Source organism: Tubulanus polymorphus, chromosome 7 (assembly GCF_964204645.1).
Source record: "Tubulanus polymorphus chromosome 7, tnTubPoly1.2, whole genome shotgun sequence".
In the NCBI taxonomy this organism is placed as follows: Eukaryota; Metazoa; Nemertea; class Palaeonemertea; order Tubulaniformes; family Tubulanidae; genus Tubulanus; species Tubulanus polymorphus.
The window spans coordinates 12,224,143-12,251,267 of NC_134031.1; the positions used below are offsets into that span (position 1 = coordinate 12,224,143).

The window sequence follows — 27,125 nt, forward strand, 5'->3', positions numbered from 1 at the left end:
TTGGATTTTTTCCCAGATCCATGTAATAAGTTTTCCTCTGTTGTTCTAAAATCTAACCATAGTGCACATTTATTACCGGTATAATAATCTATTTGATTAATATTACAATCTTCAGATTTTTTCATTCATAAAATGTTTTTTAATTTCAACCCATTGATCAATCATTCTCGTTCCTTGACAAAATATTTTATCTTCAATTGTTATTTCAACTTTTGATATTTCAGGATTATAATAATTATCAACTTTTATTGCACCATTAGAATATGTTGCAATGGTAAAAGTATTAATATACCTTTAATAGATCTTCTTGGGAAGTTAATATTCTCATTAATTATTTCATCATTTGCATTAATAGTTACAGTTTTAAATTCATAAATATAATCATATAATAATGAAAATCCTTGATTATATTGAGTGTGAATTGTGCTCGCAATATTTTCATCAGTTACTGTATCATATTCTAAACTTATATTCGATAATTTATAACTCATATCTTTAACAACGCTAGATTTCAGGAGCACAATTTCAGGAGCAAATGTTACTTCGAATATAATATCTTCTTGTATAGCATATTTATATAAAGGTGCATTATCATTTATCAATTCATAGTCTAATGGAATTGTATATTTGCTTCCGTAGATCTGTTTTATATAATTATCTGCAGCATTAGTTACTATTGCGTCATTAGCTTCAGATCTTAATCTATTTTGATTTAAGGATTGGATGCCTTGAGATATCATATTATCTCTATTTTCTTTTGTTAACTATAAATCTTTATAATGCGTTAATAAATTATAATCATCTAATGAAAAAATAGTCTCCGGACCGATCTATACAATTCATTTTTTAATTAAATGTCTTCTAACATTATCTACGACATGATTATAATCATGACCAGTTACTTTTATATCAGCTGATAAATAAATACTATTTGGAACATAAAAAGTATTTTGTGTTAATCGAGAAATTCTAACATATAAAGTTTCATCAGGATTAATATTAGAAGGATTATGAGTAATTATATGATGAGATCTTTCTGCTTTAATAGCATTAGATATTCTAGAATTCTTAGCAGGATTTATGTAACTCCCACTCATTTATTTGAGTGAAAAAAAATTAATTATTTATTTTTTATCATGTTTACTTGATATTTTTTATCATATTCACTAATCCAAAAATAATTGCATTAACAACTGTAATTAAAATAAATATAATGTGTAAAATAATATGTTCAGCAGCAAAACTAATAATATTTCCAGAAGATTTTAAAACAAAACTAACAATTGATGCAATAACACCGGGTAAAGCTGCAGCAGATTTTTTAGATAATTCCCATAGATATTTTGCTAATGTCTTTAAACCATCTTTAACTTTATCTTGTAGAGAATTATTACTCGGTGGTTTATCTGGTTTATTAGGAGTAGATTTTAGTGAATTTGAAATAGCTAAACCTATTGTTGTAAATACCATAGTTACAGCTGTTAGAATTGAAAGAATTGTTATACCTTCTAACTTCAATAATAATTTTATTCTATCTTTCAATGATATTTCAGAATCTGGTTTTATCAACAAATCTTCAATAATAACTTTTAATCTATCAATATTATAATCATATGATTTTAACAATAATTTAATTTCTTCTTTATCATATCATATCATTTTATTTCCTGGATAATTTACATCAATATATAATGAATACAATTATAATTATAATAATATAGACATTATGATCTCGTTTATATACAATGAGGTAAAATAACAGCAGGGGAGCCATAGATAAAGCTAAGCTTGTGAGTGCAGGCACCCTGGGACAACAAAAAAGGAGAAGATACACGCACATATGTACTCATACACACACGCACAGTCGCTCACTCACTCACTCACTCACTCACTCACTCGCACGTACGCTCGCACGCACTCACACTCGCTCATCAAGACACATAATCAAGGCATACTACTGGCTACATAGTTAATATTTAATATAATATTGGGGACATACATAATCGTAAATGTATATATAATGGATTTTAGGACACTAATTAATAGATTTCGATCAAGCTTTTTTTGAGATTTCTAGTAAAGGAATGCAGACTTTTAGACTGTTTCAATTCTTGAGGTAATGAGTTCCAGAGTCTAGGGCCTTTAGATCTTAGCGAATAATAACGGATATTTGTTCTAGAATGAGGGTTGTAAAGGTACATAAACTGACAAATTTGGATTGTATTAATATCATTAAATTTCATCACATTACAATTTTTGAAAAGAGGCGAAGTATGTGCCGAATAAGCACTTCCTGTTATTACTCTAATGGCTTTCTTTTGTAATAGTATTAGGGAATTTAAATTTGTTGGCGTATTACTACCCCATGTCATATTACAATAATGTAAGTGAGGATAAATTAGGGAATAATATAATTTCAATTGGATTGATTGAGGCACAAAATATGATAAATGTCGGATGATACCAACACCCTGTGCTACTTTTCTTGCTACAGTCTGTATATGGTCTTTCCAGGTAAGATTTTCATCAATTTCAACTCCTAAGAATTTGGTACCACTAACTTTTTTCAGTGGCTTGTTGTCAATATATATATTGATGTTTGGGTGTTTTTTCCTTGCTCTGCTAAACACCATATAATGTGTTTTGTCAAGATTCAATGAAAGTTTATTTGCCTGGAACCAAATATTTAAATTCCCTAATTCAAAAGTAACAGTTCTTTCTAAGATTTTATGATCTTTGTTAGAGGCAAACGCATTGGTATCATCCGCAAACATTATAGTATGAAAAATGGCTGAGGCATTCGGGCAATCATTTATGTATACAATAAACAAGAGGGGCCCAATATGGATCCTTGTGGGATTCCGCATGATATTTTGAGTTGAGTTGATGTTTTTGTACCGTACTTAACACATTGGAAACGGTTAGAAAGATAGCTTTTAAACCAAAAATTTGCCAAGCCTCTGATACCATAGTGCTCCAGTTTTTCTAGCAATATTTCATGATCTATGGTATCAAAGGCTTTGGATAAATCAAGGAATATGCCCACTATGGTTTCGCCATGGTCTAATTTATCAATTAAGGTATCGATTATCTTTGCTAAAGCATACGAAGTGGAGTGCTTTTCTCTGAATCCAAATTGGGAATCAGAGATTACATCATTTGAATCGAAAAAGGCTATAACACGGGAGTACATAATTTTCTCTAGGATTTTTGAAATACACGGTAATAACGAGATTGGGCGGTAGTTTGCAAAAATTTCTTTATCGCCGGTTTTGAAAATTGGACAAACCTGGGCAATCTTAAGAGCACTAGGGAAAACACCAAGCACTAAGCTAAGGTTAAATATATACATCAACGGTTTTGATATAAGATCGATAACACATTTTAGTACTCTCTGACTTATATTATCTACTCCAGTACTATTCTTGGAATTGAAATTTTTTACAATATTTTCGATTTCAAGGATAGTCACTGGATTCAAAAATATTGTGGCTTCAACCCTGTTCTTTAAATATGACCTATAATCTTTATTACAGTATGGGATTTTAGCCGCCAGATTTGAGCCAATATTTGTAAAGAAATCATTAAATTTATTAGCAATCGTGAGTGGGTCAGTAATAATTTGGTCTCCGTATTTAAACTTATGAGGGAATTCTGATTTTTTATGTTTATTGAGTAAAGTATTTATTAATCCCCAGGTTTGTTTGGGGTCAATATTTTCAAACTGCTGTGCATAGTAACTCTTTTTAGATGCTCGTATACAATTATGCAGGTGGTTTCTATAGTTTTTAAAATTTATTTTAAAGTCTGTCGTCCTTTTTTGCAGATACTCTTTATAAAGTTTCTCTTTACGTTTTAATGAAGTTAATAAGCTTTTGTCATCCAAGGGTTTTTCTTATCTTTAAATCGATCCCACTTCCTGTTAATAATTGGAAAGGAATTATTGTAATGTTTATGGAATAAATGGAGAAAATTATTGTATACTAAATTTACATCTTGGTATTTGTACACATCTTCCCAATCTTCCGTCATCAGTAACCTTTTAAATGTTAGCATGTTATAATCATTTATCTTTCTATAAGTGACATACCGAGGAGTTTCCTATTCGAGCATTTTAGATCTATTAATAGAAAATATGGGCAAATGATCCGAGAGATCAGACATTAAGATACCTGATTCAATATTGTATTTTTCATAACAGTTTGTAACGATTAGATCCAGTAGGGTCGCAGAATTATCCGTAATTCTTGTTGTCTTGTTAATAAGACCTAAATAATAATTACAGCTCAATGTATCAGTGAATTTAGCTGTTTGAGTGTCGCGATCTTTATTCAATATGTTAATATTAAAGTCCCCCATTAGGAAAACCCTTTGATGACAAGATATTTTGTCAAATAACTTTTGTAAATCGTCAATGAAATTGTTTATCTTTAGTTGAGGTGGTCTATAGAATAAACCAATGAGGAACTTATCCTTAGAGTTTATAGTAATTTCAATGAAAGTATATTCAACTGAATCAATGGTCGTTAAGATAAGATCGGCACGAGTTTCATAATATAGCGTGTCCTTAATATATAAAGCTATACCGCCGCCAAGTGAGCTTTCTCTACATTTAAATATAGAGTTATATCCTGGAATAGGATATAATAGTGAATTGTTATTTGAGGTTTTTGCCCAGGTTTCAGTAATACCGATGATATCAAATTTACAATTTATTGAATCTAGCGTCAGAACTAAGTTGTCAAAGTTCTTATTCATGCTTCTTAAATTTGCATGAAATAGACTTAAACTCTGGTTTGAGGGGTCTTGAGCTATCTCAGAACTGCCATAATACAAGCAGTCGTATTGTAGGTTGTCAGATTGCATGGTCGCTTGCAAAATAAATATAATACATATCGTCCCAATAGTAATAATAATAGTACAGAGTGATACATAGGATAATTCCATAATCGTTTCGGCACCGTAAACAGTGCGCATCAAACCAAGGAAATGTATAACAAAACATACTAGATAATTTAAGGTTATGAGTCATGTAGCCGGCAATGCGTGGTGATCGCAAAATAAACATTGAACAAAGAAAAAAAAAAAAAATTTAAAGACAGCTGTTTTCACAACTGTTCATAATTAATATTTAAGTAGTATAAGCGTTATTCGAGTTGAAAAGTTAATACGTATATATATATTAGACTATAAGTTTTAGATTTCATAGAGTTTGATTGGGATTTTTTTCCCATCCTTGTCAAGAGCAAAGATTTTTCCATTTATGGTCCACATCGTTTGGTAACCTTCTTGCTTTTTTACTCTATTCATATAGCTAACAATGTCCGGTGAAAGATCTTCTTGTACAAAAAATGTTTTACCTTTTAGACGTTTTTTATTAAATAGTATTTTGTTGCGGATCTGGTGGTCTTTAAATCTTACAATTATCGGGTTAGGGTATAAGTTTCCATCGGCATCTTTATTTTGCTTCTTAGGTTTAATTCTATGGCAAACATCGATGTCGTTGACTGATAGATCTTTGAGGATTTTATCCGGCATGTTTGATTTCAGTGTGTTAACGACGACTGTAGCTCTCTTCGGGCGTTTCACTGATCCCAAACAGGCGTATATTATTTCGACGAGAGTATTGTTCATTTTCGACAGTCTTCCGTTTAATAGACAAAAGTTCCTTTTTTGAAGAATCAAGATTCCGTTTTTTTTCGTCATCCTTCAATTTGAGATTTTCAATTTCCTTTTTCAAATCTTCATTTTCGCCTTCTAAGTCGTACAGACGACATTCAAATCGTTCAAGTATTTTTTCCACTCGTTGGTGGTGCGCATCAAGTTTTCTATCCATGACATCCTCTAGTGAGAGTTTGAATTTTTCGAGGCTTTCATTTGTAACCATAGTCTTTTGCATAATCAAAAGAGTTTCTTGAATAGTTGGCGCATCCGATATATTAACTGAGGTATTTTTTGGCGGTTTATCAACGATAGATACCGTTTTTGGATTGATTACAGCATCTGATGCGTTTTTTGGCTGTTCATCAGAGGATGATAGAGGGGCCTCTTTACGTTTTTTTAGGCCTGTTTGGGCCTAACTGATTTATTATCATCCACGGGATAATTTTTAACATAAGTTACATCGTCCACGTCAGTGGACTTTGAGTCCATAAACACTTCACTTTCAGCGGTTTGGTTTGCTAGATCATTTCTATGGTCGGTCATGGTTGAAGGTAATACGTCAGATATTTCAATATACAACTTGACGCCGAGTAACTTTAATCCCTTAAAAGCGCAGGTTCACATAGAGTTCATATGTACGTTGAATTTTCAGGACTATCGTACATACGAATATACGATGACCTTGAAAGTTTGGATATTTGATAATCCACTTGTCACTTCCAGAGAACTTAAACGATTTATAGTCTAAGCAAAGAAAACTACGAGTTTTGTAGTTTTTGTAGTTACTGGAGAGATAAAGCCACGGATTCAACAATAACTTTCAACCGGAGTCTGTAGTTGACAGTTTATAGTCTATAGTTTAAAATTGTGTTGCCACAATTTACGCTTAACTACTTGCAGGTCATGTTGTCAGAGTTTTAAGCTAAATTTTAAGCATACCAAAAATTATTTGCGAATATTCCTTTTAAAATCCTGATGTATTGATGATAATCCTATCACAGGCACAGATCTGACACATTACTAGTCATAAAAACAGCAAGAAACATTAATTAATTACGGAGCGCATTTTCGTGCAAACCACCCGTCGGCCATCTTGCCAATTCCGTCCAATTTCTGTAATTCTATGTTATATTTTAAATCATCAATTTCTTTTTCTAAATATGCATTTCTTTTTTTAAATTCAATTTCTTCAATAACTTTATTATCTCTATCTAATTTTAATTGTTCTATTTCTTTATTTTTATCAGTTAATTCTTTTTCTAAAGTTCTAATTTTAAAATCTCATACTTTTATCAAACGCAAATTTATCAGCTTCATTTCTAATACTAATAATTTCTCTAATTGCTTTATCAGAAAATATATCTAATTCTTCTAATTCTTGATCTGTTGCATCAATTAATCCATTCGGCATAAGTTTTTCAATTGGAACTTTATTTGATTTAAGTTTACTAGTTAAGTTCTGAATTTTATTGAGTATTTTTAATGAGTCATCAATTCTTTGACTAAATTCTTTTATATCATCACTTTCTTTTTTTGTAACATCAGTTATTTCATTACTATTACTTAATCTCTTAATTCTAAATGTTTCTAAATTTTTCAAAGTTGATTCTGCTTATATTTTATTGAGTCTTGTCTCTTGCCCTTTATTAGTGATATCAATATAATAATCACCATCTTAATGATAATAATATTTACCTTTTAAAAGTTTTAAATTTCCTACTAAACGTTCAGCATCTCTATCATTTATATTATACCCAGATCTTTCAAATACAGGTTTGAATTTACAAGTAAATTCATTTTAATCTAACCTTTTTTTACTAAATCTGGATTTACATTTTCGGGATTTATTCTCTGTTCAGCATTTCTATCAAACTCGTCTGTTGATGGGGCTTTAAAACCACTATCTGCTAAATTAGAATTATATGATGTTTCATTATCAATATCAATATTAGTTTCATTAAAATCAGGTTGTGGTTCATTGGTTATACCGGGTTCATCAAAAGTATCCATTGGAAAATCTTCTACACCTTCTACTTCAATTTATATCTTACAAAAATTAAAATTTAAAATATAATATTCCTCCTATTACAATTCCTATACAAGTTATAGCTAATTTGGTATTTTCATGTGATTTATTTTCATTATTAGTTTTAATTATTTCATGTTGAATATTATCAGTTTTTATATTTTCTGATGTATTGTAATCTTTTATTTGAGAATCATTATTTAATTTAATATTCTTAGTTTTAGTTTCTGTTGATTGTATATTTTTTTAAATTTTTTCACCTTCAATTAGTTTTGGAGCAGTGATAATTTTTTTTATTTATATCATTTAATCCAAATGAATTATTTATTGTTGCAGTCTTAAATCAATTATTATAACCAATTATATTTCCCATCTTTAATATAAAATCATCAGAAATAATTAATAAATTGGGCCCTATACTATAATTTAATCTAATATGTGATTTATCTAAACAATTTTGATATCTTACAATGTTTTCTGGAATCGATCTATTTTTATCATTATGAATAGAATCTTCAAACAAAATTTTAAATTGGTTCTGTGTATCAAATGATGCATCTAAATATCCAATTATCGGGGATCTTGTTTCACCTGTGATCCTAGTATGCAAATCAAATATATTCTTATCGATTGATTTATTCTTTGTATACCTGATTTTGTAAATCCTTCACTATTTTCTAAAATAAAATAAACCCAACCATTATTGTTTTCTTGTTTTATATTGAATTTCGATAATGTATTGAAATTTAATGTTTCTAAATCCATAGTTTCTATTTTACCATAACCTAATTTGACTATAAATGTTTGAATTAAAAAAATCTTTTTTTCCATGATTGAATCTAAACCACCAAATTCAAAACCCCATACATTTGCGCCATAAAATTTAATTTGAATTTGTGTGAGCGGTTACGCGATCTCTTAAGCTGCTGCTTCAACTACGGATTTGGTTTCCCGTATTCCAAATTGCAAGTGTGCAGCATCCTTACTTTTTCAATAGTGAACTTGGGAACTAAATGTTTCAACCCGATTTCCTCTAATATTACGTCCATGTCGGCTGGTCGGCGGGAGAGGTCCGTACGTAAAAAGCGCGCTGTATGCTAAAACAATAGACAGGTTGCCTGTCTAATTATGCGCCACCGTGCAAAACCTGGTCCAAATACCCATCCAAAGACGTGGTTTGATGCGTAATTTGACGGGTAAAAACGATGATTTTGATGGGTAAAATCGTTGAGTTTGACGGGTATTTGGTAAATACGAAGCTTGAATTTTGACAGTATATCTACGATAGCGATTTTGACGCGTCAAATGAACATTTAATTTGACAGAATATCTACGATAGCGATTTTGACGTGTCAAATGAAAACGAGTTTTGACAGTATATCTACGATAGCAATTAGGTAATGCGAGATCATATTTGACGCGTCAAATACGATGTTTTGACATGCATTTTATGTTGAGTTGATGAGAAAATTCGATGTTTAGTTTTGACAGGTAAAAAATGAAAGAAGCCATTATTTCAGGCGGAGTATTGAGAGGGTTTAATCTCAATAAAGGTTATTTAAACAAAAGTGGAACCAGCAAATAATCCTATAATCGTAAAAAGACAACAGTTCCTTGGAAATCCAAAAAAGTATCTGACGAACAATCCAAAACAAAACAGCGAATGAAGAGCAGCTAAATCCGTGTGAACGCGTGAGATGCTAACAGCACAGTGACCTGAGATCGACAGTACGATTTCATGTTAGTATAAGTGACCTATTTATGATGAAGTAGAATGGGGAGTCACTGCGCTACCGCCACACCCGCTGCCTGTCTATAGACTCGGCTATAATCGCTGAAGTGGGTTGTAGTAGACATTGTCATTTTAAATAACTTGTATATGTTATTCTGTATCAATTACCCATTTGTCTTGTTGTATTTTCTTATTTTGAAATTTGTAACTTTATTGAATTTGGGAATCTTATCCCAGAATTTCAATGTGATAAGGATCAATAAAGAATTGAATTGCCACCTAATACACATGCCATCAGAGGATGGGGAGCCATATATGACAGCTATACTATCATACATTGCTAATCTCATGAAACCTGCACACCCCTAATATCGAACGTATTTTCTAAAACATTTGAATATTGAAATTATATGTTTACACATCTTTATAATGACCGCTTGTAGCCGCTGATGAAATTCATGCCGGCCCTACACAGATTGCTTCTTCATTCCACCAGCATCCCCATGTCAGGGTCTGACTTTTATATCCGACTTCCGCATCGTGTATACAACCGCCATTTAACCGAATAATCCGATTTACTTTATCATTTCTATTTATGCCTGCAGCTTCTGATATAATCATACATCCTTTACTATAACATAACATTTCGACGTTCAAATAGAGGTCATTATATAATCACAGGTAGCCATTCTACATCTTTGTCAATAATAGCTTGTATGTGTACACCTAGACCAGTGACGTTTTGCACATCGATTTACCTCTGTCATTTGTAAAATGACGCTGAATGGTTAATATTGTTTAGGTTTCATAATGGTAATGTTTTATAAGGCATCAAAATGCGATAGAATAACTTAATGTTTTACAAGAATCGAGTTACAATTTGAAGTAACATCAAAACTGATTAACTGTAACAGCAAAAACTGCTCTGACGTGAAAAAAATAGTTGAATAATTTATTGAAACTTTGGAAATATTTCTAATAAATATCACTTTTATCAAAAAGTAACCATTGCATAGGGCTTGTAATGACAGGTAACCTGTCAACGAAACAAAATCATGAGTTGTAACAATATCGATAAAATGTTTTGAGGACTTTTACTTAAGAACTTTTGATATTTCAAAAGTAAGACCATTGCAGATTTTCAGTAAAATCTGTTGTAGCAGGACTTTTAGATATAAAAAAATTTAGGTTCACCTATATATTGAACTTACCTTGAGCATGTGAATATGATGTATAGCGACCAAGAATATGAAGACTCCAAGAATTGAATTTTGGCAGCAAACCAGGAGGGCTCTTACTGTTAAGCATAAAGGGTAGGTATTCCGTTGTTGACTGATGTTGAACTTGTTCTTTGTCTAAAGTTAAAAAATGATGTATGATTATCCAGATTAATTTACAGTATTGCATATGGAGGTTAACACCTCTAAAAATGTGCAATTGCCATAACTAATGGATGAATCTTGGATGCAATGAGTAGTTAAAACAAAAGGATCATTTCTTAAGTCAGCAAAAACAAGAATCAAAATAGCTGCATCTTTCCTCAATTCATCTTAGAAAGTCTTACATTTAAATCAAATCAACAGGGGGTTACACCCTGCTTCTTCAGCAGGTTTCTTTCTAATTCCATTCAAAATTCATATATATTACGAAATCCATAGCAACGGCAGTAAAATTTAACATATATTATCACATTAAAACACTTTAATTTGTTATAAGTGTAAAATGGTATTCATTTTTAATTTAGATGACGATTTAGACATCCTTGTCGAAGTTGCTGTCATACACCATCCTAACTGGCATTGTTTAACATTGTTTAGGTTTCATAATGGTAACGTTTTAAAAGGCGTCAAAAAATGTGACAGAATAACTTTTGGGCCAATTAATCAGAAGCAGGTTTCTTTCGATTTTCATTCAAAATTCATATATTTCAAAATCCATAGCAACAGCAGTAAAATTTAAGATATTGGCAGCTCGCCAACCGATAATCTAGTGATAGTGCAAGGTGAAATCAACAAACATTAATTTAATGTTCAGTTGTTTTATAAGTGTCTTATCATCAAATAAAATTGTGATGGACCTGTAAGGTCTGGTATCCAGGAAGAAAGACACTAAATATTTGGATGGATATATGAAAGCTGTGGGTACTGGAGTGTGTAATGGGTAGTGTAGTGTGATCTGTGTGCATTTGTGGCCAGCACACAGATCACATTGTTCATTAGGGTTTGGTCCAGGATTGCGAGATTTTCAACAACACGGAAGTAACGTGTAATAAATGATGACTTGAATTGCATGACTACCTACCACCCCTCATTATTGTTGGATAACTAAACGTTCGGCACTGACTAAAAATTAGTAATAACATTTTAGAAATGGCCAGAATTTTAACTTAGGTTCTATCTCATCTTTATTTTACAATGGCGATTGGTACAATTCTCTTTTAAACGGCCGTTAAGGCTTCATGTTTTGTCTGCAATTCACTGCAAATAGTTACGCAACTACGCACATTTCAGTGTTTTTGGCAGCTGTACACTCAATCGGCACTGTTCGTGACTAGCTTCACTGCGGAATTATCATTTATTAACATCGCCATATCACATCATCAACTTATATTGTGCCTTAAAACCCTAACAGCCGAAATGATTGAAATGCACACACGATTTCTATCATTGAAAATTGAGAGAGTGGGCATGTTTGTGTTCTGCTGCTTCGAGTAAATACGCGGAGTGGGGCCGATACGTCTAGTCTTAACTGAGTCCAAAACCGTTTTGTAGTGATGCTCTATTGTGTGGAGCTTTCTTTGTTCTCTTTGGCATGTTCATAAAAGAAGCAAGACTTAGGTAAAATCCAAGCGTGATTCTCAGTTATTTCTATGGTTCTGTGGAGTGGAAGTAATTATTCCCTCTCTCATGGACTTTTGTGAGCGACAGCATAACCGTCATTTTAACAGTTGCGTAACGAGAGAGACTATAAAATGTTGTTAAAAGCCTGAATTCAGCAGAGTGGGGAGTCCCTTGAACACTACGTTAATGAAAATCAACAGCTGGCCCAAAGCCATACCCTACCACATCAATGGAAGTGCACGATGAACTGGCTAAAGAGCAGCTCCTAGCAGGGCTAAGATACAGCAAGGGAGTAATTGCTAATAGAAGACCCTCCCTTGAATTCAGACCCTTTATAGTATACATTGAGTAGGCTTACTGCAAAAAAGCTGACAGGAACCCTCTCCAGCTCGGCAGATAGCTGCAAAAAGATAGTTTCTGTGGGACAGCAAGGAGCCACCGAGGGCCAAATTGCAGCAGTAAGCATTCCCCAAAATGATAACATGATGAAGCTCGTGCACTGGGTGAAGCCTTAGCCACACACATTGATAGGATGGAACTGAGGATGAACCAACAGCTGCAACGAAACGATGACATCTGCAGGCACTGTCGTGAACCCAATCATTCTGGGAGTTAGTGCCCATAGGTACAATGTTACAACTGCAGCCAACAAGGCTATCATTCCCGTCAATGCCAAGTCAGCATCATCGGGAAATGACAGGAAGGGCTCTCAGATTGGCAGGAGAACCAAATCCAGTATGACCGGTGTTGTCATATCGCACAATCACGAATTTGTGAAATTTTTTAAAAACAAGGAATTTCTTAATTTTCACTATTAATAGTAACCAGGTTTTTTGACGGGGATAACCTTTGTCGGGCAAGGGGTCAGACACATGTTTTCATTACCGTTACCCGCTAGGTCTATGTGATAATCTTTTACTATCGTCACTCAACAAATTAACGATATTTCCCAACAAGAAAATGGAAAACCTACGAAGGCAATTAATCTTTCAACATTGACTGCTGACCACGCAGTGACTTGCGTATCTGCGTATGTTACCACTAATAAGCCTTTAATTAATTTAATTGATGCTGCAATGTAAAATGGATAGAAAAACAATGGTTTATTTAGACTAATCTGTTTCAATGGTTGTATTAAGACCAATTTGAGGTATGTGTTCAAACAATCAAGAGAAATATCCTAAATGAGCGATCTCAGATGGAATGCATTCTGGTTTTGGATTTTTATGCATGTAGTGTGTCTAAATTGTGATTCATCTGAGTGCGATGTATCAAGAAATGTAAATTAAACATGAATCATACTAAAGATTATTATCATGCTATATTAGCTTATAAACATGAGTTATATATAATTAAGTAGTACAAACATAATTTTTAACATACATAATTAGCAGGGTGAACCTGTTAAAAGTTTTCACTTGTAGCAACAGGTACCCAAATACACACTTCACTCTCACCCACACATTCATACTTTCTCACACTCGCTTTTCTACTGCTATCTAATTCATTTGTTTTTTTATAATAATTACTAATTATGATTTTCTCATAGGCTGACTTAAAAATCTCTAGGGAGGAGGTGATTTAAGAAGATTACTCATTTCATTCCATAGTTTAGGGCCTTTCTAACGTTGTAAGTTAGGCCCTTTGTAAGTTGGCGTGGTTGTTGCCCCAGACAATATTACGATAGTATTTATGTGGATATATCATATAAAGAGAATAATATAGTTCAATAAGAATCTTTGTGGACAAATATGTTGCCAGTCTGCGCATGATACCAACATGTTTCGAGATTTTTTGAGAAGTTTGCTGGATATGTGGTTTCCAGTTTAGGTCCTCACCAATATATACACCTAGAAAATCTGGAGTACAGCAGTTCTTTTTAGATGTTACCATTCAAAGATACATGTTAGTCAGATTTTTTTCTAGCACAACTGAATGTAAGATAATGTGTTTTTACTAGATTAAGTGATAATTTGTTTGCGCAAAACCAGATGAATAACTTTCCTTTGGCCAAAATATCATCGGTACCAAGTTTTATCTTGATCCATCTAAAACTGTAGGACGAGTAGCGATTCATAAAAATAATGGCCCCAGCCCGTAGGGCACCCCTGGGGGGTCAAACCCAAAAAATGGCTATATATTGTTGTAAGCCTTACCCCATAGAATATTCATACTAATTTTGGAAATGATCCAATAAGAACTTTAGGACTAATAGCGATTTAAAGCAAAAGTTGACGGACGGATGGCCGGCCGGCCGGAGGGACGAGCGGACGGACAGATGAAGACGGACAATCACCGTAACCCATCAGCTCTGCTGACCTTCGGTCACAGTGGAGCTAAAAAGTTGATGCCATTGCAGTTGAATGGTTTCGTTGAAATCCAAATTGACACACACTTAATACTTTGTGCTGGTGTAGAAAACGATTGATACGGTTGTACATTGTTTTTCCAGAAGTTTTGAAATACAGGGCAGTATTGAAATGGGTCTATAGTTGTTGAATAGTTTGTGATCATCTTTTTTATGTACAGGGATGACAACAGACATTTTCATACTTTCTGGAATATTTCAGAGTTTAAACTACAGTTAAAAATATACATTAGCGGAGTAGATATAAGATTAATTACATTTCTGACGATTGTCTGACTAATATCATCAATTCCGCAGCTTCGTTTGGACTTGAAGTTCTTCACAATCATTTCCAATTTCTGTCGTAGTTACTGGTACTAAATATGCACTCTCAAAAATTTGGTTGGTTAAAAAAAAAATCAAATTTAGTTTCCGTGAAGGGTATTTCAATGGCTAAGCATGGACCAACATTTTTTTTTAAATATCAAATTGTTCAGCGATTTCTTGATTATTTGTTTAGAATCTGTCTTCCTTTTTTAATTTATCAGGATATTCATTTTTGGTATTTTGTTTATTCATGCAAGAGTTTATAGTTTTCTAAGTTTGCTTATGATCATTTGCCGATTCCTCAAACTTTCGAGTATCGTATATTTTTTTGCTTCTTTCAGACATTTATTGAATTCATTGTGATAATTTTTCTACAGATAACTGGATGCAGAGGTCTTATTTTTGATATATTTCCTGTACAAATAGTTTTTTCGTTTTAAAGATGCTAAGAGACCTTTAGTCATCTACAGATTTTTTCTCTCTTAATACATATTCAATTTTCTATGCTCGATATTGAGACAGTCATCATATACAGGGTGTCCCATTAATTACTATAAATTAAGAACTGCCTGTCAAATCAGCCAAATCTCCAGGAGAGGACTAAAACAATTCTTTTCACCACAGAAAATTACTTACAAAGTATGCTAGATGAGAGAACCTTTCAATTTTATCACATGATTCAGTCTACTGTTGAAATTTCTCAGTATATTGACAATCATCTGTGTTATCGCAGATGTTTCTCTCGAAATCATCAATAGTTTCTGGTTTGTTTTGGTACACTGTGTCCTTCAGCTAGCCCCACAAGTATAAATCCAGTGGATTTAAGTCAGGCGAGTATGGCGCCCAGTCGTATACAGTTAGGAGCGCTGAGATTCCGTCACCGAAATGAATTGAAGAGTTGAAGTTTCTCTTTCTGCTGATTTCCCAGTCTAACTGCATATACATAATCATTTACAGTCCACACATAAGAAAAAAGTCTGCTCCTCACAGCACGATTTATTAACTGCGAGATTTCGGGGCTAGGTCTTATTTTTATCACTATTCCTATGTCTTTAAAAGTTTTTTTGTTGAAGATGACATCATTTCGGATTTCATCGTTGCTGAATCTTATAATCATGCTATCAGCTGATGTTGATCTCAGCCTGTTCGGCACACGGTGTGCTATATCATATCTGTGCATTCGATTTATACGTCTATATTATTCTCTCTGAATTTATTGTTGATTGACTTGACAGTTTCCTTACAATTTTAGTTTTCTTTCTGCTCTACTCCAAATACTCTCAAGTTGTTTCTTCTTGAGTATTGTTCATTTTTGATAGTTTTACGTATGATATCTAATGTTTCACGTCTTATTTGTTTTTCGAATTCATCACTTGAAGTTTTCGCTTTTCTAAACAATTCAAGTCTGGTTTCAGTTTGATGAATCATATTTTCAATTTTTCTATCATGGGCCACGATTTTCTTGTCTATTTTGTCAATCATCTCATTGTAAATTCCTCCAACGACTTAGTCGTAACCATTTTTGATTTAATGTTAGAGACAACTTGCAAAAACTTTTGCAGGCTTGCTTCATCAGATATTTGCTCTTCGTCGTCGGTAGCTTTTGATGTTCGCGGTCAGAATTTTTTAATTCTCAGCTGTGTACTTTTATCTATGTCAATCAGTTGCGCAGTGTTACTACTATTTTAGCTTTTTTTCCATTAGGTTATCTGTAGTTCCTTTTTTAATGGAAAGTTAGTAAATTCGGTGATTTTTCAGAAAACTGTTTAATCGTTTTTTGGCTAATATTCACTGATTAAAAACAGAAATTTGATTCATTATAAACAAATGTATAATACCGAACATTCAACACACACCAGTGTGTGTTTCACTTTAGATCACAGCTTATTTCATTTGAATATCAGCTTATTTGAGTTGAATTCCAGATTTGTGTTTACTCTATTCATACACAGGGTTCACTTCACAGAAACTAATCGCAGTCTTCTATTCATACAAAAATATCCAAACAAATTGTGAAGTACACCAGGCCAGCTTGATGCTATGAGTATATATGAGTTAACAGATGAGTTTACAACTCTATCATCGAATTTCAGTCATCTACATGGTAACAATGCACAACGTTGACCTCAGTTCGAAACATTTATCTCGCTACCGGTACAGAAACTAGTTCAGCACAGTTTTAGTTGACAGCAAAATTTGCAGCTTTTTGCAGAGCTATGGATTGCAACTTGCACCGTCAGCCATATTGCCTTCAGCCTATTATTATAAAATGGTTTCCTTTTTTAAACACCATTATTTGTGAAGAGAAAGCTGTTACATAGTTGCTTGTTGATTCCTTGAGTCTGAAAAAATGTATTACCAGTAAATAGACAGCGGTTTCTATCAAAATAGTTTTTAAGGAACTGGTACATGTTTGGTCATAGCACATTTCATGTTTGCAGTCATCTGAATCTACGGCCCGACCCTAGGAACAATCGCGCTCCATCCCCAAACTGATAATACTTGGTTCTCCGAAGTTCACAAAAAGTTGATTGACGTCGATAACCAATGTTTGCCCGAGTGCCAATCTCTTTTTCAGACTAGATTCTGACTGCTGCAGCAGGTGGTAATGGCAGACAGTGAATGGTATCATAAAATGATGTCAGATCAAATTGCGTGCAAATATTGGGATTCGAAGCCAACTCAGTGCATCAATTTGTCCGAAGCTTTGTCCAACACCGGGTATCCCGGGGGGAAAACATGGTTACTATTCACAGTGAAAGTGAAGAAATTCTGTGTTTTTGGAAAATTCTGCGAATCCGTGATCCCGCGATATGACATCATCGCAGTAAGACTACCCTACCCTTCGCAGCCCAATAACAGTGATGTGACAACAAGAATATATCAAATACCCCAAGGATGAATGGGGCAACAGAATTTGGGTGATGGGCCTCAACGTAATGGTTACTCAAACCTAACCAAGCTGGCTGGTGTAATCAGCTGAGCTGGAACCACTCACCTAAACATACTAGTTGAAAACTAAGTTAATGGACATCACATCGAAGGTTCACCCTCCTCTACACCTAGTAAGGGCACTAGGGCATTCACACTGCGGCTGATGTGATCGTCCATGACTCAGGGCTCTATGGCACGGGCCGAGTAAATATCCAGGAAGATGTCACTATCCTTCTTGATATGGATGCCACAGTCAATGACCTCAAAACCTCAGTCTGGGCATCTTGTCACCAGTAATTGAGTTGCAAAAAGCCAAGAGATGCCTAAGTTCAGCTAATGGACAGGATCTTCACCTTATAAGGATAGGTAGATAAGGTAGCACTAACATAAGTGGGTTGTGACTTAGATAACTCCTATGGTTATTGTTATTGGCCGGAGTGGCCGTTCGAATCCCTAACCCTGTCCCTGGTGTATGAGAGTGACCAAGATGGGTTAGTCTCCCAGGAGCAAATCCCAGACGACAAGATCCAGCCCATACTGCACGGCTTGCAGATTGCTGACATGGGGATTGCAGAGGGGATCAGAAAAGAATTGATCAGTATGATCTGGAGCAACATTGATCTGTTATTTTCAGGTGATTTTGAACTGGGGCACACTGGGAATATACGTCCTTACTACTGTTCAACTTCTAGAACAGGGTTTGATATGCGAGATGCATGGGTGCCAGTTGCATGGGGCTTTGTCAAAAGTAAAGCCGGTTTCCGAGCAGCTAAATAAAAACTGAAATCGAAAAAGTGCCACTTGTTTCTAAGGAGAAAGAGGGTCAGATCGGCCTGGAAGGCAACATGGAAACGCAGACGCCATGTGTATGTAGCAATGTGCTGTGTATGTGTTACTGACAGTTTTGTATTTTGAGTTGTATCAATGTTGAGGTTTAAAATACATCCATTTTCAAAAGATTGCCAAACAATTGCTTGGGGATTCTCTTTGGTTAAATAGCTCTGGGCAGTATGAGTAGCTCGGTTCTCATAAATCCTGGATGTTGCTCGATTTAGTAGATCCGAGCTGCTCCGCTTCTTGCTTGAAATTGAACATATGAAATACTGAGCCACAGCACAATATTCGGTGACTTGCGTGACGGGTTGCTTGGACTATCTGTCATCTTTGAACTCCATGTGATTGCACCAACCTCTGAACTCTGTTTTAAGGTTTTATATTCCGCCCGAACAAAATGTTATTAATTATCTGGCTGAGTTATACACCATCCAGAATTCGACCAAGGAGGATTTTTTGCCGAGTAATTGCCTGGATTAGCTTCTAGTAGCAAGAAATTAATGTCAATGTTGCTATTCCTGTAGAGATGAAAATACCACTAAAGCAAAAACTATCATCATTAATTTCAATAATCTTGAATTCAGAGATGTAAGTATTCCATTTATGAAAGGATTTTTGGTTTTTTCATTCACTGACACATGACAGTTTCCAATTGATGGAGGGTTAACAAAATTGGAGTCTCCAACTGTTCAGAATTTTTAGTAGTCTATCTGGGAAATTTCCCTCAGCGATTAAACAACATGCAATCCGATTGGTACAGCAAGTTTTCATGCAGAAACCAGCACCTGACTTGCAAACTTCGGCTAGTGTGGCAGAGTTTCATGCTGTGGCCGAGTCAAGCAATGCCATCAGATTTGAATCAATTTGAATTTAGCCTTGACCCCTGCTTATTCTGGATGGAAGGTTTTGGAAACTGTCAGTGAGGAAAAGCATCAGTGCAATTTATCCGCATTAACATCATGAGGAGTCACTGACTTCCATGCTAGTGCTAAGCTTTTAAGTTTTTCCACTAAAAACCTTTATCTAACGCCCTTGGTAGACAAAGAAGGGACTATGAAAGGAGTTTACCTGGAACAATTGCTTCTTCGTTTAAACACGTATCTCCATCCTTATGTCGAAAAATTGGCTCGGGTGTGCGATCACCATCACTATAATCATCTTCATCGGTAGAGTCCTTTTCATGAGAATGATCGATGATTTCAACATGGGCATCAGTTGTAATTCCCATTTCAGTATCCATTTGACCTCCAAAACCTTTCTGACCTGTATGACCTTTATGTCCATACAGGTCTATACTATCACCTGACTGACCTGTCCAAGAAAAAAAAACAACTTGCATAAGACAAGCATCCCGTTGGTTGATAGAGCTATGCTGTTTTATGATAATATTTACGGTTACACATCACGAGTCCGACGGTTCAGGAGTCTGAAGGTTCACAAGTCGACTACTTACGAGTCAGATATTTTACTTCTCTTGCAATAGGAGTGATTTATTTGATTAATTGATTTTGATTTAATATGGTGTGCCATGCAGACTCACCGTTCACACCTGCCAGGAACAAAAGGGGGGTTTGATTTTGAAATTGGGAATTGAGGTACAGATATGTAGTCATGTAGATGATCGGTCCTATATATACTAATTGGTAATTTTGGCCTGTAAAATCGATTCTAGGTTTTGAAACAGATTGGCGATAAAAAGTTTACACCTGTTGATTTTGCTCCTTTAACCATTTAACCGGCAATCCGTTGCTAGCGACCGATTTGAATAGACCAGCTATAGTGAATAGGATAGTCAAGTATTGATTTCAGGGAAGCATTCTAAGTCATTTTCCTGTGAGCAGATGGCGACACCACACGGCCTACAATGTCTAACAAAGCAGGAAAGTGATATATCATACTTTTGGCATGTAGTAGGGGGTATAGAAACCACATGTCACGTGGGTCAGATTTCTGAAGTTGAAAAGATCGTTAGTAGTAATGGCCAATGCACTAAATACGCTCTCTAGTGAGTTTGGCTGATAATTTGGACATAGTAATGAAATATTCTGATGATAATTCGCATTGGGATGAATCTGATGACAGTGCTTGATTATGGATGGCCCTAAAATCTGGATGACCTTGGGACCTGTGACCCTGGGGTCAGACCCTGAAGGTGGCCCCCAAAGTTCGCAAACTTTGTACCATTCGAAAGCTAATGAAAAGAGCTTTTATAAAATACATGCAATATGGGGTTATCCCTCATATCTACTGAGTTATTCAGTTTTCCCCTTGTAAGGTCCAAAATCACTCACAGGCCAAGTACCAATACAATAGAGCAAGTAAGACGGTAATGCATAGGCGACGCTGGCGTAAAATGTGCCATGCACCGCTAACAACAAATGTATTTGATAGAAACGCGGCGGAACCCGGCAAAATCGACCTCAGGCAGAGGGGTCACCATAACCACGAAGTGGATGACAGTCTTATAGCGAGAGACTCTTTCGTCAATACAATGAAACACGTTATTGAAGATGACCCCCATGAAGCCAATTAAAAGACTGTTTAAAAGACTGTCAGCATTTTGCGCGAGCAAATATAGCTGTGCAGGGAGGTGGAGATAGGCCTCCAGCTCTACCAGATTTTGACTCTATGCATACGCAGATGTATCAGGTGAAAGCTAGTATGGTGCCTGAAATCCCTCCTGTTATACTGGATGTTGATATAGGCGTATGGGCTTATACGTGGCGACAAAGGCAGTTCTTACTATTCCAAGACAACAATTGGGCCATCATGATTTTTGCAACTAGATCAAATCTACAGGTGCTGATACAATGTAATGAGCTTTATATGGGCGCAACATTTTGAACGACCCCTGATCCGCGTGTGCAAGTATTTACAACGCTGGTTGATTATCATGGGCGGGTGTTGCCATTTGTGGAAGTACTGATGACCAATAGAACTATTAGAGATTATTCCGAGTACTGCATGTACTCAAGCGCAAAAATAGACGAGTGGTTGATCATCGATGGCAACAAGACTCAGTCATGGATTTTGAGCAAGCACTAATGACTGCATTGGAAACAGAAATGCCATTAACAAATATTCGAGGATGCAATTTTTTCACTCAACCAAAGTCTCATGTTCAGGTATTAGGATTGCTTGCAGCATACAGAAACAATCACCGTGAGCAGAAACTGCTTCACAAAAACATGGCAATCGGGTTTCAACCGCCGCACCAATAATCACGCAGAAGGTGAGATGATTGCATATGCTTGAAAGTTGGTGTCATGTTTCAGATAAAGTTGGAAATGATTAACATATGATAACTGAAGTAATGTTAAATCTCTTCGCATTATAATGTTCGTTTCTTTCTATTTCCAATTTATTATGAAAGGCACTTGAATTTGAATAATAATAAGAACGCAACTATCACAATCTTCATGATGATAATGAGTTTATTTACATTTTCAAACGTTTCGATCGATTTCGACTCATCTCTTCGAGTCCTTTTCAAGAAATGACATGAAAAGATACAAACTATGTATAGTATACTGTTACTAATTACAGAGAATATCATGCAGAGGTGAAGTGGCCTAGTTTACAAAGTACAAATGGATTATAAACATATCAAAATACGTTCAGTAAAAATGAGACCATGTGTAGAAAGTTGTTTGTTTATACTTGGTTTTTTGGATTTTATATATAATGCCTCTTTGATGGTGATTTCAAAGTCATTTTTTCCAGAATCAACGATTGAAAAGTTGTTTTTTAAAGAAAAATTTGATGCACAATTTTTACATGATGTTAAATGTTACTTAATTGCTGAAGGCGAAGTTCCATGCTCCTTTACCCTTGTGGCCAAATGTCGCATTGTTTTACCAATGTATGTGTTATTTGCATCACGCAAACATTTGAATTTATAAATAACATTGGCTAACAAGGGTGAAGGAGTATGGGACTTGAGTGAAAAGTAGTTCCTAATTTTGAAAGAAGTAAAGACAATACGAATATCCACGTTGTAATATTGTTTGAATAGACTCTTGAGTTTTCTGCCAAATATAATCGAAGGGAGGCCTATGTAAGGAACGAAAAAAAGTGTTTCGACCTTATCTTCCCTGACCATACTAGCGGGAGTATCATCACTACATTTGCTATTCAAAAATCTTCTAAGACACGAATTAAACAAATCATGTGGGTAGCCATTTTTGTGGAAAACGTTTTTTAGGAAATCAATTTCTTGTGAGAAAACAAACCAACTACTGCTTATGGTATATGCTCTATGGAGCAGACATTGGATTAAGCCAAATTTCCATTTTTGAGGACACATAGCTGAAAAGTTTAGAATCAAGCTAGTGTAAGTTGATTTTCTAAATACATGAGAAGTGAAGGTACCATCATCCGTTGTTGGGAGCGAAATATACGTATCTAGAAATGGAAGTGTAGACGGTCCTATTTCTGAAGTAAATTTAAGATTAGGGTGTAGTGCATTAAGTTTCTCCAGGAAAGATGCATGTATTGAATCACGTCTGAATACACAGAAAATATCATCAACATAACGTAGGTATAACGATGGCGCGAAACTTTTCCCTGAAAAATCATTTAGCAGCTTAGATTCAAAATAAGCCAGACAGAATTAGCCATAGTGGGCCCTAGAGGGCTGCCCATAGTAACTCCATCTACCTGTCGGAAAAATCTTTCGCGATACATAAAGATTCCACTTGTTGCTATTTTCATGAGTTGTTTAAAGGTAGCCTTATCAAAATCTGGTTTAGTAGTCGATCCATAGATATGGTCTGCTATAATATTGATAGTTTGTCCCAATGGTACATTAGCAACAAAGTGACACGACATCAAAGCTGATCAGTATATCAGTAGGTTTGAAATAGAATTGTTTCAATCGCTCCAAAAAACTGGAGGTACTGTCTAGCAAGTAATTAGAAGGAAAATGTGGTTTGATAATAAGTAATTAGAAGGAAAATGTGGTTTGATAATATTGTCAAGGTATTTAGCCAAATTATACTCTGCTGTGTTTAACATTGAAACTACAGGTCTGAAAGGAAGACCTGGCTTATGAGCTTTACAGAGGCCATAAAGTTTGCCTGGTTGGCTGCCAGATGGATAAATCGAATCATAAACCTTTTACTAATCGAGTCTTTTACATTTTTTCGTAGATAATTTTTGATAGAATTTTCATTTCTTATCACTGGGTGCGATAAATTTGGATTGACCAGAATTTCTAGAAACTTAGATTTGTCAAAAACAATGTTGTCTAGTTTTTCAAAATATTCATTTGAATTAATAATGACTATACCATTTCGTCAAAAGAACAAACCTTGATATCTGAGTAGTTTTTTAAGTCCTTAAGAGTTCTATGGAAGTTTTGGCTAATCCTAGAACCACAAATAGTCTTTCCACTATGCAAAAACGACTGTGTTGCATGTCTCAAGTCGTCCTTTATTTTTGACTCTGTGTTCTGGTCTGATCCACTAACGATAGTCCTTTTATTGAAATGCCAAAGTTGTTCAACCTGCGTTTTAATTTGGATTTCATTGATGTTCTTTGGTAGAATGTGATGTTTCAATCCTAATCGAAGTGCATTTTCTTCCTCGATCGTCAGTTTTCTATCGCTGATGTTTAATAAACAGTCTGGAGCTGGAGCGCGTTGATCTTTCCATAGCTTTGTCAGTTTCCGTTTCATTGGTCTCATGTGTACAATTTTTGTTGAGTTTGGACATGAGAATTGAGTATTCTAGGTAGCTCAGATTCTCACATATTTTCGATTTCAATTTCTTGTATTTGTGACAAGTATTTTGTAACTCCGATCGTAATAATCCGACTTGATTTTTTAAAATCTCAGTTTCGATGTTCTCAGTTCGACTGTAAGCTTTTAGTCTTGGAGGTTTGAACATCAGAAATTTCGGACAAATTTTCAAGTTGATGCATCGTTCAAAATAGAGTATATCCAAGCGTAACTTTGTAACCTTTGAACAAATCCTCTCGAATTTCTTCAGTTCACTAATGTGTATATCTCTTCGGTTGCAGCAATAATAATATAATTTCGAAAGAGTATCCAGATACTTATTGTATCTTTATATGGTATACTAACTTCAATCCATCCAGTGTGAAGCATTTAGCGTTATACTTGATTAATTACATTAACTCTACCTATATAAATACCTCTATTACGGACCACAGTCAGTTCCATACTCTAATAAACATATGTTGATATATATTAAACATCCGTTGTCGTCGTTATTTATTGGGTATGGTTTGAACATGGAGTGGAATTTGAAAAGGAATTGGGTATTTCAGCCCTGGAGTTTTGTCCATAACAGCATCCATATTGATGTTAACTGTGCCAGTTACTGCGCTCCAGATGTGTTAAAGGTAAGATACGTGGATGAACCAAATTCGAAGGCAAACCATTCAAGGGTCTTCAAGAACAAAACTAACTGACAGACCGACAAACAGACAATGGACAAAAAGTGAATGCAATAGGCTGTCGGGACTTCTTAAGTCCTACTTGGGCCAAGAAGCCTTTCATCTAGGAAGGATAGCATTCAAATTCATTCCATTTGTGTATCAAAAAGCGGGCCTCAAAAACAAACATCAAAGTGTAAAGCGATATCAATTTTTGACTAAAGCAGAAATACTTTAGCAGTGTATATCATTAGTATCATTTACCTAAACTGAGCGCTAAACTTAAATCTGGAGCAAGGTTTTCGATTGTAGATACAGCTTTATCTCGCATCTCAATGTCACAAGAATGCACGTCCTGTGAAGCTGCAGCAGCTTTTGCATTTGTTGTACTTGGCTGGAATGATGGTAATTTAATCTCTTCAAGCTTCCCACAGCAGCTTATTGACAAATTCTGATAGAAATCAAAATTAGCAGCCTAATAAGAAAACAATACTTTAAAATAATATTTGCAACCACTTATTCAATCAATTTAAATGAAAGGGTCTAAGGACACCATATACATATAAGGGAATGTTTAAATTCTTGTCAATCGACTGGCTAATGAATGTATATGAAGTGATAGTAAATGTAAGCAACACAACATTTATTTAGGTGATATTTACTGACTAGTGATTATCGGTCAGAAAAACTGATATAGGGCATTTCTCAGCAAACAAACTCTTGAATTGTCGAATAAACACTATAATCCGTGTAAACTTTACATAAATGAAGAAATCCCACACTTTTATAAACTTCGACAAGCACAAAAAATTCTTCAATCTCAAATACCGGACTTATTTCTTTGGAATCAACTTTGATCTCTAGTGAGACATTTGTCAAATAATAATAAAATTAAAAGATCCACCAACTATTTGCAACAATTGGATACTCTAATCGACAAAAGCCCTTGGTCAAGTTTTACTAATATAGACAATGTCGTGAACCTTTCATCTACCGTTCTGTCTAAATTGCAAACACAAGTTCTTGGATACGGACTCAATTTTGCTTTACCGCACCAGAAACGACACCTTTTGGATTTTGTACGCCAACTCGAATACCAGAATCGAAACAGCATCAATTACGGTTTCATATACATGAACCTAGAATCTATTTCAGACCAACTAAAAATTCAGTACAATGAATTTTTCCCGCGCCGGTTTAGATCTGCCCATAGTGAACTTCGGAGAATTAAAACAATCCGCATCTCTAAATCAGACAAAGGAGGAAAAATTGTACTCATGGACATTGAATCGTATAAATCTAAAATGCAAGATCTACTTAACAATCCGAATGTTTACAAAAAACTCAAATCGAACCCGTTAAAAACAATGCAAAATAAATTTAACTAAGGACTGTCGGACATTATTGCGAATTTTTAAAGATGACAATGTTTCGAAAACGCTGGATAAATTTAAATCTCGGTTACCGTCGCTCCCTTATCTCTATGGACTTCCGAAAATTCATAAGAAGGATATTCCGCTTCGACCGATCATCTCCAATTGTGATTCACCATCCTATAGACTATCTAAATATTTGGCTAAAACTCTTTCACCGGTTCTTGGCTCATTTTCGAATGCCCATTTACGCCATAACCATGACTTATTGGAATGTTTAAAAAATGTTATTCCTGGGCATGATAAATTTATATCTTTTGATGTAGCTAGCTTATTCACTAATGTTCCTATAGAACCTACTTTGGACTTTCTTAGGAGAAAGTTACCTACTTTAGATTTTTATTTTGATATACCGGTTGATTGTCTTTTGGACTTAATTGAACTTTGTACAAAAAACTTATATTTTCAATTTGGTTCTAACTTTTTTGAACAGATTTTTGGTACGGCTATGGGGAATCCAATTTCCCCTGTTCTTGCTGGTTTATTTTTGGAACATGTCGAAAGTGAAATTCTTCCTCGTTACACCGAAAGTAGACCCAAAATTTGGCGACGTTACATTGATGATATACTTTGTTTAGTTTCCCCCGAT

At 34.8% G+C, this 27,125-nt stretch overlaps 1 protein-coding gene across 1 annotated transcript in view; it reads right to left on the reverse strand.

Annotated features, from left to right (window-relative positions):
- The window catches only part of LOC141909162 (nonsense-mediated mRNA decay factor SMG8-like), a 288,966-nt gene that overhangs the window by 57,586 nt on the left and 204,255 nt on the right, over positions 1-27,125 (reverse strand). Inside the window, exons 15-17 of the mRNA XM_074799548.1 lie at positions 25,368-25,578; positions 19,773-20,015; positions 10,634-10,777 (exon numbers count right to left, since the gene is read on the reverse strand). Coding sequence (XP_074655649.1) covers positions 10,634-10,777; positions 19,773-20,015; positions 25,368-25,578 — 598 coding nt within the window. The remainder of the gene's footprint in view (positions 1-10,633; positions 10,778-19,772; positions 20,016-25,367; positions 25,579-27,125) is intronic.